Source organism: Lepus europaeus, chromosome 1 (genome assembly GCF_033115175.1).
Source record: "Lepus europaeus isolate LE1 chromosome 1, mLepTim1.pri, whole genome shotgun sequence".
In the NCBI taxonomy this organism is placed as follows: Eukaryota; Metazoa; Chordata; class Mammalia; order Lagomorpha; family Leporidae; genus Lepus; species Lepus europaeus.
In genome coordinates, this window is record NC_084827.1 from 109,650,547 (window position 1) to 109,669,041 (window position 18,495).

Sequence of the window (18,495 nt, forward strand, 5' to 3'; positions counted from 1 at the left end):
TTGTCATTTGCCATTTATCAGGCTGTTTAAAACTTTTCACTCACTATGATTTTGCAATAATCATATTTTTTAGATTTGGAAATGGATTTCAAGTTGACAGATAACTATGCTTTAAACTGAAAACACTCTTAATGGAATAGTAGACCAAAGCATATCCTCTAATACTATACACAAGAGTTATGACTTACAAGAAGTCTTAGTAAATCAACCATAGGAAACATTTTACAAAGCTTGTTGAAAATTTGACTTTATCTAATTCCTTAGTGGAACTGGAAAGTGTTTGCCAATTTTTCTTCTTCCCAAGAATTACTCAAAGATTTAATTTTCCTCTGAGCACATTGGTGTGTTTCATATGCAAAAATTGTTGCTACTGTGTTATTCTTACTGTTTTATGCAATGGCCCACAAACTTAACATTATTATTATAATTAGAAATAAACTCAATGTTACAGTAATAACAAGATAATTCTTACAATTACAGAAATCATAAGGCATAAGAACACATTTGTAGCAATCTAGTCTAATACACTGACATATTAGTTTTGGCCACAGATTTCTTTTCCTCGCTTAAAAGCCCTCTCTGCAGAATTGGTATTTTTCACACAAGGTAGCAGATGACCTGGGGCAACATGAGATAGTTTTGAATTCCTAAGGTGAATGTCAGCTCATGTATTTACTAAATCTCAGCAGATTTTATCTCTGTAAGTACCTGTAAGCCATGACTTATTATTTTTTCCCAAAGTTTGGATTTCAGATTACCAGCTGTAAAATCACTTTAAGTACTTCTTAAAAATGTATTTAATTTCAAAAAATAAAAAAATGTATTTAATTGGATTTATCCTATGAGAAGGAAAAGAACACTTTTTAACATATGATTTGTAATAAAAAGACTAATTTTAATTTTACCATTAATTCTATTTAATAAGTTCATACCATACCCATATTTTTTGCCAGGCACTAGGAGGCCAAGGGTAAACTGCTGAACAAAAATATGAAGCCAGCCCTCTTAGATTTTGCAAATTATGAGATGGACATGAATAAAATAGCCACAAAAATTTAGAACTCTGATTGTGACCACTTACATAGTTTAGAGCATTTTGTGAGGAAGCTTACATAATGAGCTACAATATCTTTAGTAAATGAAAAGCACTTCACTGAGACAGTCCTAACCTAAACAGAAAACAGGAGCAGTGAACAGATGCCAGGAAAACAGTGAGAGAAGGGTATGAAGACAGAAGGAACATTGTCTGCAAAGTTCTTATCCTAGAAGGAAAATCATAAGACTAAGAGATCAACAGAAGGATAAAGAAGGGAAATGTTCAAGCACATCTCTCACCTAAGTGGCTAGACAGGTGACAGGCCGGCTCTGCCATGCCCAGCAGCCTCTGGATATGTGAATAGAAGTAAATCACACATGTATCGAAGTTTACTTCCCCAGATGTGAACAGGGGGTGCTGTCTTTGCATCATGGTCACAGGACATCACCTACAAAGCCCTTTTGGATCTTCATTTCTGCTGTATTTTTTTAATCAGATGCCTTTTGGAACATTACTTAAAAGTGCACATTTATCTTCCTCTGTTCATACATACTCAGGTTCTAGCTTACCATACAATTTTCTGAATGCCAGAGAAGTCTTCTCCTTTTATATATCACAGTTTACCTTATCATGTGGCCTTTTACAGGTGCCAGCTAAGTATTAAGATGAAAATTTTTTTGTTTTTTGTTTTTTTTTTTTTTGCAGAGTGGACAGTGAGAGAGAGAGACAGAGAGAGAGGTCTTCCTTTTTCCGTTGGTTCACCCCCCAATGGCCGCTGCGGGTCATTGCGGCACTGCACGCTGATCCGAAGCTGGGAGCCAGGTGCTTCTCTTGGTCTCCATGCGGGTGCAGGGCCCAAGGACTTGGGCCATCCTCCACTGCACTCCCGGGCCACAGCAGAGAGCTGGCCTGGAAGAGGAGCAAGCAGGACAGAATCCGGCGCCCCGACTGGGAAGAGAACCCGGTGTGCCGGCGACGCAGGTGGAGGATTAGCCTAGCAAGCCAAGGCGCCGGCCAAAATAAAAATATTTTTAAAATGTTATTTGTTAAATATAATGCTTAACACAAAGTACATCTTAAGAACTTGTCAGAGTCATGATTAAATGAAATGAATAATCAATTTTACTGCCAAACATAAAGTGAGAAAGGAACTGAGGCTTGCCTTCTTATAATTAGTGTTTTTTGTCTTCTGTCACCATTGATCAAAATAGTTTTGATGAAAAGTGAACACATGAAGATGTTTTAGGCAATTTATAACAAAAGACTTCCTGGTCAGAGAAGTTTAGAACAAATTAGGCTTCTGTGGTGTTTTTTGTTTTTTTCCAGAATAACTTTTCACAACATTTAGTAGGAAGTACACATTATGAGTCATCCAAGTGGGATATAGATTAAGTTTCTTAAACTGTTTTGTTCACATAATTGTTTCAGTATTTTCTGAAGAACGTGTGATACAATGTTCTCCTGAACATCGGTTCAATAGAAAAAATTAGGGAAATGCTGCCCATTTCAATACCTGTTGTTATTCCCTGGCCAAACAGTATGAGAAGAAGACTTTCCCCCACTTCACATCACACCCCCTATAATTGCTAATAAGAGGAATAGTGGCAGGGGTCAACACTGACAATACTGAAAACATACCAGCATGAACTACTGATGGAATTGGAGAGTAGATACCTCTTACTGAGCAAGAACATTATAGCAGTTTGGGTCCAATAACAAAATAAAGTCACTCAGAGAGTTAAGCAGGAGATGTTAGCATAAAGAATGAACAACTATGATTAAACAGGAATAAGTGTTACAGGGAAGGTCCATGTGGTGGCGTGGGACTGAGAGAGAGCAATTAAGAAAATAAACTCCCAAGGGTCCAGACTTTCTTGCAGAAAGAGTGATTCAGCCGGCTGTGGGGAGAGGAGCTGCTGTTTTAGGCTGCAGCTGGTCTAAAGTTTCTAGAGGAGGAACAGATCACCCTCCAGAGTGCAGACATAACAGGGGTGAGAAAGTGTGGCAAGGCCACAGCGTGGCAGTCGGAATGCCTTGCGAAGGCAGAGGCCTCCAGGGCACAGAGTGTGTGCAAGGGCTTGGAGAAGGAGCCTCAGGTCTATTTATCTCCGAGTCCACAGGAAGGCTGTATACAGGATGCTCAGGGCTTTACAGTATGAACAGTTGATCCCCGCGTGACCTTCCAGGCTTCCAGCAGGCATGTATTTGGTTTCCATCCTGAGAGGGCTATGGAAAGGAGATTCCCCAGGCCAGGGCATGAGATCACAGAGAAATGGCACTCTATGCCTGTGGGAGGACAGGCTCCACTGGTTGATCGTGCAGTCATGACTGCTGACATCCAGCCCTGGAGGAAATGTCATAGCTTCCGCCATATCCCTCCAATATCTTCTATTGAGAAAACTAAACATTGTGCTCATTTTAAAGAAGAGCCTAAAGGGATTCAGTCAGCACATCTTGGAGGGTGCATTTGGACCTGAGAGTCAATGATGCAGTAATGTGGCTTCTCATTCAGACTGCAGTCCAGTGCTTCACCACCCTGTTGGTTTTACCTCTCTGTCTGGATAAGTTGGTTTTACCTCTCTGTCTCTCCATCTATCTCTGGAACTCTGACTTTGAAATAAATAAATAAATAATTTTTTTTAAAAACCCACCTTTGATATATCTATAGTGTTTTTTCTAACATATCTCATATATTATTTTTCAGAGGTTTTCTTAAAGTACCACAGTATACATATAGCTTACATAGTCTCTTAGTATAAGAATGGTGACAGTGTGAGTGACATGTAAAACAAGTATAAAGGTCTTGCTTCAACTATCAAGCAAAACAGATATAGTTCAAGAGGAGAAAGTCAGTATAGCATATGTATCCATGACTTTGATCTTTCTGTTCTTTTCTCCTCCTTGGTGCTCCAAGGTTTTAAAAAATTTATTCGTTTTTATTTCAAAAATTTTCCTTGGCCATTCTATTAGGATAGATTTGCTCACAACAAATTCTCTTAGTTTTTATTTTCTGAGAATGCCTTCATTTTGGAAATAAAATTTCACTGGATATAGAATCCAGGATTGGCAGTTATTCTCTTTCAACATTTGAAAACTATTATGCCACTTTTTTCCAGCTTCCACAGTGTCTGATGGGAAATTTGCTGTCGCTCAAATTATGTTTCCTCCGTAGGCAAGGCATCATCTCTTCCTCACTGCTTTCAAGACCTTTGTATTTCGATTTTGTATTCAAGAATTTGATATGATTTGTCTGCGAGGAAACCAGAGAGTATTGTGTTAGCATTTTAGTTGCGCTTTTGCTGCGGCTTTGGCTCAAGAGAGCAGGCTTTCCTTGAGGAATGCTCTTTGTTCCTACTGAAGTTTGTGGACTTCAGCTCTTCTAGATACCATTTCTGGATATATGAAGCACAAGAGAAAACTCAGAGAATTTGCTACCCTGTTGTTCCTTAGTTACCAGGTCCCCAGGCAATTGGCCTTTGCTGTACTTTTCAGAGTCCTTGTCTATTTAGGAAGAATTGAAGGAAGTGTGTCTATTCCATTTCAATCCTGAACCAGATGGCCCAAGTCAATTTTAATAATTAAGACTTCATTTGCCATAGGAGAAAATGGATTTCCTTCATGTGTTACTTTGTCTTTCTCTGCTTTGCTTTCCTAACTATTCAAAGTTGGCTTAGAAACTATTCTCTTGGGGCCAGAACTGTGGCGAAGCGGGTTAAAGCCCTGGCCTAAAGCACCGGCATCCCATATGGGCACTGGTTGTAGTCCCAGCTGCTCCTCTTTTGATCCAGCGCTCTACTTTGGCCTGGGATAGCAGTGGAAGATGGCCCAAATCCTTGGGCCCCTGCAACCATGTGAGAGACCTAGGAGAAGCTCCTGGCTCCTGGCTTCAGATTGGTGCAGCTTTGGCTGTTGCGGCCATCTGGAGAGCGAACCAGTGGTTGGAAGACCTCTCTCTTTGTCTCTACCTCTCTCTGTAACTCTTCTTTCAACTAAATAAATGAATCTTAAAAAAAAAAAAGAAAGAAACAGTTCTCTCATTAAATAACCTCATGAGGTCACCACTACCAGCTGTGACAGAGTTTGAACCATCCCCAAATTAATAAGATCTTGTCTGTAGTCCATTTACACATGAGATACAGACAAAATAAGTTGATAAGTGCTGATCAGTTTCCCAAAGAGATATCCAGGTCTTATTTGGTGCTGCTGTTTTATTGGGACTTTTTATAGTAAATGATTAATCCAAACTTATTAGTTAATAATATTATAAAGCCAATTTTTCCAGTCTCTTCACACTATGGATTTGTGTCTTAAACTATCCTCCTCTCTTCTCCTAAGCACTCCTATCTAGGAGGCTCACGTGTAGCATAAATATTTGAGTAATTAAAATGATGTTGATTTAGCCAGAGATGGAGCAAGGACTTGAATTAATAGTCATTGGGGGGTCTAATACACACTAGAATTTTTATATGCACTGTCTAATTTATTCCTCAAAATAAAGCCATGATATTTATCTTACCAATGAAGCCATTTCAAGGTCAAACAGTTAGGAAAATTCAACCTGGGGCTTAACTCCTGCTGTAAGAATAAAGATATCCAGCATTCTTTGAATCATTGGCTTACCACCAGATCAACTAAGGGAGTAGCACACTTTTTTTTTTTAAGGGAAAGAGATCAGGACAGAAAATATTACCAGATATTTTCATGAAAAGAGAATGTATTGTTTCATGAAAGCAAAAGTTTGTTTCTTTTTGACATACATTTTTTAATCTCATATGTGCTCTGAATCCTAATGTATAAAGTGTTTTTCATAATGTGGTTGACAGGCAGAGAAGTCTGAGGTTATTGTATTAGGTGACCTCCTGAAATACTTCCCAGCCCTCATCTAAGTGTTATTATTTACCATACCCATGGATACTTTTCCAGGAAATTGCAAAATTCCTTATGAGCAAAATTTATTTTATAAAACCCCAAACTTGCAGTGATGAAAAAAATCTCAGGGTTAGAACAAAAGTAGCTATTTCCATGGCAAATGTCATGCTCCCATAAAACAACTCTTGCTGTTCATGATTGTGTGTGTGTGTGTGTTTTGTATATTTTTCTAGTAAGAGTATATTCTGCCATTTTTTTTTCTACTCCCCACAAAATTCTAAAATAAGATTATTTTACAATCAGTTTCACAATAAGATGAGAATTGGACATTTAAAGTACAAAGCAACATTAACCCCTGGTAGTTAAGACAGAAAATTCTGGAGGTAAACAGGCATATTTCAAATCCAGGTTTTGTCACTCAGAATTCTGGGCAATTTACTACTCAATTTCCTTATAAGCAAAATGGTAATACTAGTAGTGAGTAATTCATTGTCATAGTGTAGAGGTGAAAATAATTTATACATATGAAGTTATTAACAAAGAATTTGCCTTACAGCAAAAACCTAATAACTGTTAACTATTAGTCTATTATTTCTAAAGTAAGACATTTATAGAAAGCAGCAACTCCAAAAGGAAGTGTTAAACTATTACATGCAGGAAATGAACGCCTTTGCTTTCATATTACATTTGTTAAGTTACCCTATTCTCAGAATACTAAACATTGGATTAGCATTTTCTAAGTTTCACACCATAAATAATTATTGACCAACTTTGCATAGATAAAATGAGAAGCAAATCATGATATCTTAGTTTTTTATCTCTTCATATTCAAGTGGCCATGGTCATACAAACCAGTCCTCTCTGTAATATGCCTAATTCTAGTTTAACTGGTATAACTGTCGAATCAAGAGGCAGAAATTATATAGCAATGTTGAACATACACCCCAGAACTAGGGCTCCTAAATCAGGTTTTATGAAAATGGGACTGAAACATCTGAGCACATTTTGATTACAGAACATTTGATTTTGCAGGACAACCAGGAGCCACCCATGTTCCCGATGCAGAAGGGCTCCCTGAACCTCCTGAGACAGAAATGGGAATCCAGTGATTACCAGAGGAGCGAGTGTTGTCCCAGGGGCAGTCTGTGTAGGTTCTTCCAGCCTCAGGAAAGGAAGCTGCTTGAGCCCAAAGAAGAGGCCATGTCAGTAACTGAAGTTCCAGATGCCCCAAGTCCGCTCTGCAGTTCAGGGGATGAGAAACTGGGCTTGGAGCCTGAAGAGAAGAATCACGAGGACAAGGATAGCAACCCTAGGGAATGTGGCCAGCCTGAAGTGCTGAAGGAAGACACCCTGCTGGGTAGGCGCAGGATTGAGCGCTTCTCCATTGCCCTTGATGAGCTCAGGAGTGTGTTTGAGATTCCAAAGAACAGCAGCAGACCAGCTGAGTTTGGCCGAAAGGTAAGGAGCGGTTGGCTGGGAGCCTGAGCCTGCAGTTGACTTCACTAGCCTGTTGTTTATTTGTAAACATGGGATGTTCCTTTTCTCCTCACCTGGACTCTAGACCGATGTCATGCAGCCATCATGTGGTGCCTTGTGAAGTGTGACAGCCTCTATTGGCTTCCTTGATAGTCTGCTGCAATCAGGACTTGACTTCCTTCCACTCCCACAAAAACAATTCTGATATGTGGTCTTATGTTGATGGTTTTTTATGTACATTCTTTGTTTCCATAACTAGGCATAAGCTCCTCCAAGGCACAGTTTCTCCCCTCTCTTTCTAACTCAAGCATCTAACAAATGGTACTATTTTTAGCCAGAGCTCAGTGAGGTCTGAAGAAAAAATATGAATTTTTTTCTTTTCCCTTGAATTTTTCATAATATTAATCCATGAAAACTCTGACAACACAGGGCAAAAACAAAATTTATTGAGTGCTCAAGCACAGAGTCCTACATACACAGTTGAAGACTCAAAGGAGGGCTAGATGGTGGAAGCTTTAATAGCTTTTTGAGCTGCAGGATGAAGCAGAAGCTTGAGGCTGCTGAGTTTTGGACATTGGCAATCTGTGTGAGATTGAGGGGAACTCGTCACAGATACAATAAAGTCTCCCAGGTAACACTCATAAGGAGGCCACCTGTGATATCCTCTGTCTGTTTCAGGTGTCAGACCCCTAAATTTTCTTTCTCTGCAAGACCTTTCCTAGACATATAAGGAGGTGTCAGAACCTGTAACCCCTGTTTGGTACTATAGATCAATTTTTTTTTTACACAAAAAGTCTCCTGTGTCTTTGCAGGTCTCCAGTGTCTCTAACTTACCAACTCAAAATGTGTCAAATATATTTGAGTGGGACATTTTAATCTTCCTTGGGACACATGGGAGTGACATAGAAAAAAGAAGGCTTTGGGACCACAGTTATCTATGTTTTAATCCTAAAACCTGTCACTTACATCTCAAGCTGAATGACACTTAACCTTGCAAATACAAGCATCTGAATCTTCTGTTTTACAGGCAGTTTTTGAAAATGATAAGTAATCTACTTAAACCACCAAATGTATAGTCTAGGTGATTTTGTGGCAGATGATGGTCATGCATCAGTGATTCCAGTACACTATAACGTCATATATCAACTACGTCTACCAGCTAAAGGGGAAATTTAATCAAATGTAGAAAACAGGGAAAGCAGCATTGTTAAATAGCATCACATTCATACTTATATGGTCAGTTAAAAGCAACTACTACTTCAACGCGAGCTACTCTATTACATTTATTAGGCCCCTACATAAAAGATGCTATAGTTGAATTTCATAAAGAATTAATAAATGATCTCAGGTTTTCCATGGGGAAGAAAACTTAATACTTTGCTTCTTTTTAACCTAATGACAATTAGCAGGGAGGCTCATAGTCCTACTCTTGTTAATGGCTAATTAGCCTTCATAGAAGGCATTATAGCATTGGAAAAGTGCAAAACTAAATTATTTCACTAATACTGCTCCAATTATTCCTACTGATAAATTTCTAACAGTTAGTCTGTCCTTCCTGAATATCAAGTAAAACAATATTTGATTTAATGAAAACAAGGGATATATAGTTACATTTATGAAGTTATGCTGGAACAAGAGGATATCTCAAGAAATGTAACCTAGGGATGATGTTTAATCTGAAGCTATTTTTTTTTTCATTTTTATTCCACAGATGCAATCCTTTTTGTTTGTATTTTAAAAATATCTTTCAGCTAGATATATAGTGATTGGGAAACACTCCAAATAGATATCACAATGGCATTTTTATCATTGTAAATTAAGAAAAGTGAGACAACAGAAAAATTTCCATTCAATCTCTGTTGACTTTAGTGTTATACTTTTGAACATATACTCATGAAAATTGACAAAAGATATGGCAAATGTAGAAATAGACATCCATATAAATTGACATAACCTACTCCCAATCTAGATGAGATATAAATGCTTAAATTCAATAGTGAGAAAATGAAGCTTTAATAATTGCTTCTGGTTGAAATGTGAGAACATGGCTAATCACCTGGGTATATGGCTTGCCATATAGTACTCACAAAAATAATTATAGGAAGAATCAGATATATTGAAACCACTATTTGGCTTCCAAAATGAGACTTGGTTAGTATATTTAATACATTGTGCTTTAAGTACAATGTATACTATGACTTTTCCCTAAACCTACAAGATGTAGACCATACTTTATTATAAATCTTGTAGAGAATGGCACTTCTCCTTACAACATTAAGAAATAAATTAATATGCCATGTATTCATTAACATTTGATATGTAACAAACCATTCAAAAATTAGTGGCTTTAGACAAGAATTATTTATTATTTTTCATTTTTAAAATTTATTTGAAAGACAGAGAGACCGACACATAGATATCTCCCATCCACTGGTTCACTCATGAAATGCCCACAACAACAAAATCTGGGCCAGGCAATAACCATGAGTCCAGAAATCAATTTAGATCTCCTACATAGATAGCAGAGTCCTTGGTCCATTACTTGCTGCCTCCGAGATGTGCGTTAATAGAAAGTTGAAACTGGAAGTGGAGTCAGGGTTCAAACACAGGCACTCCAATATGGGATGCAGCTGTAGTAACCATGGTGCTAAATGCAGGTCCTAACCTGTATTGTTGTTTAAAAATCTCAGATAAGCTTGGCAGTTCATCTAGTCCTATCTACTATATACCATGAATCTATGGTCTACTACTGAGTCAGCCGGAGTCTGATTATATTGGAGTGGAGAAAAGCTAGGACGACTCAGCTTTGTACCATGCAATCCCTTCCATAGGAGGTTGTCCAGATTTATGAGCATGTCGCAGGAGTTTCAAGAATGAAAAGGGTAATTTAGGAAGCTTCTGGAAGCCTGCACTCAGATCTTGCCCAGCGTCACGTCTCTGTATTCTACTGATTGAAGCAGTCAGAAAACAAAGCAAAATAACAGTGTGCTGAAATAGATTTCACTTCTTGATTGGAGGAACTGCAAACTCACATTTGCAAAGGGAAATAGTTACTATAAGAGGAGCAATTACTGCCATTTTAAGAGCAATCTACCACAGGTAAGTTCATCTAAATACAGTCAAGAATCAGTATGGTTAACACAAACATCATAAAGCAGTTCTCACACGAAAGGATCCATGTTGACAACTGTATGTGGATAAAACTCATGTCTTACACTCAAGTAAATTCACTAAATGATTGCACTGATGATAATTACTGTGGTAGGAACAGAAACGTTCCAAAGAAATACACCGTAATTACCAGAATATGTGAATATGTTACCTGACCTGGCAAAAGTCGCATTGCAGATATGATTAAGTTAAAGATATTGAAATTGAAACATTTTCCTGAATTATCCCAGACAAAACCTGAGTAATTATTAAGTGTGGAGAGTGGTACAGGAATTTCAGGAAGAGAATCAGAAAAAGACAAGAAGCAGAAGCTGTAGTGGCTCTGGGCCAGGACGTAAGGAATGCAGGCAGAGTCTGGAATAGTTCAGGAAACAGATTCTCTGTTTCAAACACAGGCACTCCAATATGGGATGCAGGTGTCACAACCATGGTGCTAAAGGCAGGAACATTTTAGAAGGGACAAGGATCACAGACCTGCGGATGCTAGGGGTTTAGCTTGTGAAATAATGTCAGATATTGACTTCAGTATTGTAAGATAAATATCTGTTGCCTCATGCCACCATGTTTATGGTAATTTTATTACAGCAGCTTAATAAACTATCACCCATTGCAGGGTCTTTAAACACTGTTTGAAAATACATATATAATACATTATTTGGAGTTTTCTCTCTAATCTTTTCAGAACATATTCCCAAATTTTAGAATCAGCTCTCTGACATTCTTCTCTTTATAGTTTGTTCTATTTGTCAATATTAATACTTGTATTCTTAAGTAATCAAAGGGTGATTTATCAGAACCAAGGGGTTTGTTAAAAAAAAAAAACAAGAAAGAAATACTAGAAAGCAACACATACACAAACAGGTTGTGGGATGCAGCTGGTTTAATTAATATTTTATTCTATGGGTGATGTAGGTTTTATGGAGTGTGTGTGTGTGTATGTATATATATATATGTGTGTGTGTGTGTGTATATGTATTTATATAGTTTTTAAATAAAATGAACTTAACTGTGGCTAGACAGAGTTTAGTCCATTTGGAGCCAGATAGAAAGCTGTAAGTCTCTCCTTCAAAGCTATCCCCAGGTTAGATTAGTGAAGTCACTAAAAAGTCCCCTTAAATGATCTCTTTGACTTTCGATATGTCCCCATAATAAGATTTGTGATTCAGTTAGCTAATTAATTTTGCCTTTGTTGCATTCATAACTTTTGCATTCCAAATGGTAAAACACTTGATTGTCATTGTAGATTGCTTAATGACTTATATTCTCAGTTCGTTGTCATGATCTTTCCCCAAAACCCCACTCACTCAAGCAATTGGATCGAGTCTCCCTAATCCCCAATATTGAAGATTTCTAACTTACTTAGACATCAGCCTGTTGACAATGGCCATTCAAACTTGAGCTAAATTGGATAAAAAAATAGGAAGCACCACTGCTGTATACCTGCTGTGATACCTCAGAATTCATTGATTCCATCTGTTGTGTGCTTAGAGGCTTGGCAATAAACATGAAAACACAAAGCTAAGGGATTATGAACCTTCATGTGCATCAGTGATTAAACAGGATATAAATAATTAAAATGGGATGGTTTCTAGCATATGTTATTTTCTTTCACTCCAATAATCAAAGTCCCTGATTTTTCATTTCATACTCATCCTATCATTTCTACTTTATAGTTCTGCATGAAACCAGCATTTAAAAGCCCAAATGAATCACAGCTTACAGTTTGGTTCCTGCTACAAAATCACTTCCCTAGATGCTTGAAGTTATCTTGACTCCTTACACCCAAGCATATGAGGACTCACAGATTCTTTTTTTTTCTCTGATCTCAGAGCAGAGGGCAAAACCCTTCTCAGGTAGTTAGCCTATGACTTCATCTTCCAACCACCTCTCTCATCAGTGTTTCTGAAATAATTTATGTAAAGCTTGATGTATTTTGTTAAAGCTTTTAACAGAACAAGAGTTATTTCCATCTTGAAAATGACTACTAAAAGTTTGTCTTCAAATTCTTAAAAGCATGGAGAAAAATTGAAAATAAGTATTACTGTAGAGAAAACATAAAGAAAAAAGTAAAATCCTTTACATGGAAAGATCTTTAGAGATTCTTAAAGAAATAAAATATGTTTTGTTACCTAAAAGTGGGTAAAGTAGTTTCTTTATAGGCCTGAAGTACTTATTTAATGCAAAACATCACTAATTTTTTGTTAAAGAATATATTACACAGAATGGTAAGTTTCATTGCAGCCCAGTGTATAAGAACATAATTGGTGACAAAATCAGGTGGAAATTTTGGTTCAGCAACATCCTCAGTGTATAAACTTGAATGAGTTATTTTATCTCATTAATCCTTAGTTTTCACATCTGTGAAATGAGGAAATTAATACAACAGGATTTTTATGAAGACTAATATAACACCTAAAGGAGAAGAGGTACATAAGAGGTAGCAACTAATAAAATTTAAGAAATGTCACCAACTTAGTAGCAAATTATTATTTCTCATATTTTGTCTATTATTTCTTTTTTATTTTATTTAAGTTATACAAGTTTAATGTATTTCATAAATACAGATTTAGGAACATAGTGACACTTCTATTTCTATAACTCACTACATAGCCTTAAGGAAAATATTTAATCTCAATGACTTCTGAATTTCCACTTTAAAGGAAGCAGCTTATACTCTATGGTTTTTGAAAATGGAAAGGTGCTTTGCACAAAGAAGCATTTATTTCATATCGTATGGCCCCCTTAGTCTCTAGCCAGTAAAAAGGCCCTCTTAGAAGGGCTGTCATTGAATAGTCAATGTAGAAAATGCTAGTGGAATTTTACAACATGAGTTACAATCCCGTTTTGAGATGATGAGACAACGAAGTACCATTTGTAAAATTATGGTTTTGAAAAATTTATTAAAACCCTGGACCTCAGAGAAATGTCTGCCACTTTTATTGTCCCTTTCCAATTCATAGAAAAAGGTACTGACATTCAGCATCTTAACATCCAAAGCAAAAAAAAAAAAAAGGTGAAACTTGCATAGTATAAAAATTGTTCTGTTTATATACACATGCACACACAGGAATAAATAAGTCTCAGACTTCAAGGATACCACAAGGAGAATGCCAAAATGTTTTGTCTTGTTTTATGTATCTTCTTCTTTGTGGTATAATTTGTTCTTTAAAATAATGTTAGTGTTCTTTGATTTTTTTTTTCACCCACTTATATGTTTGTTATTTTACTGCCTTCTGTTCAGCATTGTATTTCAGTTGGGGGGAATAAACTGGCAAAACTCCCAACTGACCTCATTTGCATGGCCTTTCAGTCTTTTGGAGAAAACTGCCTTCTCATCTCATTTGTGTGATATATGCAGTCACAGTGTGATATTGTTAAACAATATGGTGCCAGTAACCACAGAAAGGTGTTAAACAATATTAACTCACCTTCAATTGGGAAAACTGCCATCAGTTCATGGGCTAGCATTCTTTGACATTTTATTTGGTAGATTACTGAGGGTTTTCACCCTTATGTTGTGGGAATATCGGTACCAGCTCTGCTGATGCTATCAGGACCCAGCTTTTTTTATCCATCCTATCTTCCCTGATGGTTATCCAGCATTTCTACTCACTGAATTAATATAGCAAGTCCCATGAGCAACCCTTTCCCCTTCCCTGACCTCCTGCTACTGATTTTCTTACTCCAAGAGCATCAGAGTAAACTAAGAAGAAAACAAAAGAAAACTTACCTTGACAATGATGATTCAACAAAGACAATTTCTATCTTAAACAGGGCCCTGACTCCACCCAGGGCAATAGAAATGTTGCTCCCAGATGGTACCTAAATCCAGTCACAGAAAGTTTACCCACAGCCCCAAGGCCATCCTGAAAGGTGTCAACACAGGGACTCCTTCCAAAAGACCCCTGGCAGATAAACTTCCACTTGTTGTGCAAAACCTGGAAGAAGCTACCTTAATTAAGTGATTGAAGTTAAGGTCACCAGTAATAAAACACAGTGTTTTATACTTCCTGGCATGATTTGCTGAGGGGACAAAGTGTCACTACTGTGATATTCCTGCCATAATACACCATCATGAAAAAAAAAAATACATAACCCCACATAGGGAGAATATAATAAGTGGCCATTTTTATTTTTATTTTAAAAAATTATGGTTCAATGTTTTAAAAACTGAGAAACTTCCAGAGGTTAGGGGAATCTAAAGGGATATAACAACTAAATGGAATGTGGAAACCTCTGCTCTACCCTTGAGAAAAGAATACTGGTGGGAAAACTGGTGAAAGGAGAATGAATTTTGATCATTTTCAATCATTTCCTACTTTTAAAATCATTCCATTGTTAAATAAGACATTAGAGAATGTGGCTGCTATTGTGGCAAAGCATGTAAAGCTGCCACCTGCCATCCCAGCATCTCATAGGTGCGCTGTTTCACGTCCCAGCTGCTCCACTTCTGTTCCAGCTCTCTCTAATGGCCTGGGAAAAGCAGTAGAAGATGGCCCAAGTGTTTGGGACCCTGTCACCTATGTGGGAGATGTGGATGAAGCTCTTGGCTTCTGTCTGGCCCAGCCCTGGCCATTGTGGTCATCTGGGAGTGAACAAGGGATGGAAAGAGCTCTCTGTCTCTCCCTGTATTTTTGTTAACTCGGACTTTCAAATAAATAAATAAGTTCTTTTAAAAAAATAAAAAAAGATGAAGGGATATTTCTTCCTTCTGCTTGAGGGCAGAGCCTCTGTGGACCAATGTCCTTAATTCTATAGGCTCCCCTCCGTAGCCTCCCTCACTGCCCACAGCCCCAGGGTTGATAGAACAAAGTCTTCTTTATTGTAGTTGCCTCATTTTATTCTTCAAACTAAGAAATTTATCTGAACTGAGAACATTGAAATTCAAACACTTAACCTGGAGTGCAGTGCAGACAGACCGGATTCAGAATGGATGTGGCTGTCAACAACAGGCACAGCCACCCTGTCATCCTCTTCCTAGAGATCAGGCAGCCTGCAGGCACCTAACCGCTTGCTTATTTTAGCAGCTGTTTAGCACTCACCATAGTGTGTATGGGAAACAGATGGTTAACACATTTCCCCACTTGCAAAGATATTTCTTTGCAATGAGTTTCAAACACCTGAAACAAATTCAAGCTCCATTAATGTTTCTCATCTACACCAACTACCAAATATGATGATTTATGGTGCTTAATAGTGTACTAACTCGTTTTATGTCAATGTAAGCCATTTGTTGAATGCTATGAGACAAATTGTTCTGAGGCATGGCATTGCATCAGAATGGGCGCGGTGCTCTTTCTTACCCCATTTATGGAAATCTGTCAGGCACACACATTTAAATTAATCAAAATACTCAAATTTCAAAGTTGATTACATGTCAGAATTCTTTGTTACTTATGATAAAGATGGTATAAACACTTTTCCATTTCTGATCATAATGATTTTATGATTTAAGATGTAGTCTCTTTTCCATGTTACTTTTATTTTAACTTTAGTAGCATTTTTTTCCCTGTGTCTGGAATTATTTTAGTTTATATTTCTTATAGGTAACCAAGTTCAGCTTATGGAAAAAAATAGAACTCCACAATATTTCTCTCTCTGTCTCTGTCTCACACACACACACACACACACACACCGAGAGAGAGAGAGAGACTACATATGCTCACTACCCCAGGCTTTTTAAAATTTTTCATGTTTAAAAATAAAACTAAGAGTCTGTAGGTCATAGTCCAAAGTCTCTAAAAAGAACTAATAATTGCATTTCCACTGACCTGCGTCTCAATACTGACACTTGGTTTATAGCTATAGTGTTTTTCACAGGGTTCGTACATTTTGAAATTATATCTGAATACTTGTCTCATCCTAAAATTGGTCTGCTCATAGACCACCAGAGGAGGAAGTGCTATGCTGCTGCCAGTAATGGCAAAAAGACATCATTTAGCATGGAGTGTTTGCTGGCACTATGTTGAGAGCTATGTGGATATTACCCCCATTTAATATTCAGAATCTTCTTAGGAGGCAAGAACTGTCATTATTCCCACTCTATAGCTACATAGTGTGGAAGTTAAATACTTGGACAACAGAGCAGAAATCTGAAGTTAACTCTATCTCTATCCAGAATAATATTAAAATTCTGCTTTCTTGATGCTTTCTGAATTCCTGTTGTCCACTTTCATATAGGATCTCACAGCTGTGTTTCTGGTATCAGTGGCCCTGGGAACAACTCTTTGAGAGTCACAAACATGACTATATGCCATTACTCTAGGATACCCATTTTTTTACATTAACATCTTTGAAATTGACATGCTTCTTCTAGTCAGTAGTGCTTTAAAGATTTCCCCTTTTCTTTGAAGTGCTTAAAATTATGTGATTTCAAGAAATTGAATATTTTGTATAAATGCAGTAAGGAAAGTTATTGTGTAGTCATCATGTGCTGGATTATACTAACCATTTTACATGTATTTTCTATTTTAATTGTTATAACTATCCCATGAGTTAAGCTATGTCTATAACATATTATAGAGATGAGAAAATAGAGCTTAGCAGACCCTTTTACCTGAGGCCCCACCGTGAGGAAGTAATTGAAAAAGATTCTAACCCAGACAGTCTGAGTCCTCTTAAATGCTGAGAAAGCTGATTCTTGTAGTTTGCCTATTTTGCTAATGGAATTTAGAATAGCTTAAATTTTCTAGACTAATGAAGAGGTTACAATTTGCAAAATAATTTTCACATTAACAAGGGGTTTATTTGAAAAAGTGAGTAGTCAACAGTAACTGGTTTGGTGGGGAGAAAAAGCATTGTGTTAAATTTCCTTCTTTCATTTTTTAGAAAATAGGAATGGAGGCAGAGAAATGCACTTAATGAAACATGAGTCCAAAGATATGTGGAGAAATTGGTAGAGAAAGAGATTTTTTAAGAAAAAAATAGTTTATTTAAATATTCATTAAAAAGCAAAATGAATTTTTGCTAACAAAACCAAAATCTAGAGAAAAACCCAACTATGAGAATTTTTAATTTTCATTTTATTTGAAAGGGATAGATAGAATTTGCATTCACTTTTTCATTCCCCAAATGCCTGCAAGAGCCAGGGCTTAGCCACACTGAACCCAGGAGCCTGGAACCCAATCCAGGTCTCCCATCTGGGTAACTAGAACCCAGGTACTTGAGATATCACCGGCTACCAAAGGGTATGTGTTAAAGGAAAGCTATAGTTGGAAGTGAAGCCTAGAGGTGAATCCACACACTCTATTATGAGATGCAGGCATCCCAAACAGTGACTTGATGACTTCATCAGTGTCTACCTCCTATTGGAATGTTTGCAACTTCAAAGCTACTGGAGAAGACATCCAAGAGATGTGAAGCAGTTGATAGAGATTGAATGAAAATTTTAAGATTCAGTAAATAAGAATATAATCTATTTTTACTATTTTTGCTAATTCTTTAGAAACCTCCAAATTTCCTACTGTAGATGGTCTGTCAGATTCAGTTTCTTCTTTTTCTGAATTTAATTTTAGATTCTTTGTGGTTAACTGTGGCATATTTATCTCAAATATTGTCATTTTCCTTTCATCTTGCCATACATTTTCAACTTAATCTGACAACTTTCACCAAGTTAACTCCCTCAACTTTTTTAAATGCCCATCAGAGCTCATTTTAATGACAGTGCCATATGTCATGACTGAGGATCCTCTGTGATAGCTTACTTTATCCACCTCTTTCTCGTTTAACTGCATATATCTCAATTTATCTTTTCACTTTTCTTCTACCACCAAGCCCTGTCATTTCCCATATAGGTTATTGCAATACCTCCTTTCTAGGATCCTAGTCTTTCTAGAGTAAACTCTTTGATTTAGGCTTGACCTTAATATGAGTCACTGCTCCTCTGGTTTCCACATCTGTGCACTTCAATGCCCCTATCATGGACTTGCATTCTTTTATAAGCA

The 18,495-nt window shown here is 37.1% G+C and overlaps 1 protein-coding gene across 1 annotated transcript in view; it reads left to right on the forward strand.

The window, feature by feature from the left end:
• Window positions 1-6,955: 6,955 nt before the first annotated feature.
• XIRP2 (xin actin binding repeat containing 2) overlaps window positions 6,956-18,495 on the forward strand; it is a 371,706-nt gene continuing 360,166 nt past the window's right edge. Inside the window, exon 1 of the mRNA XM_062187547.1 lies at window positions 6,956-7,363. Coding sequence (XP_062043531.1) covers window positions 6,956-7,363 — 408 coding nt within the window. The remainder of the gene's footprint in view (window positions 7,364-18,495) is intronic.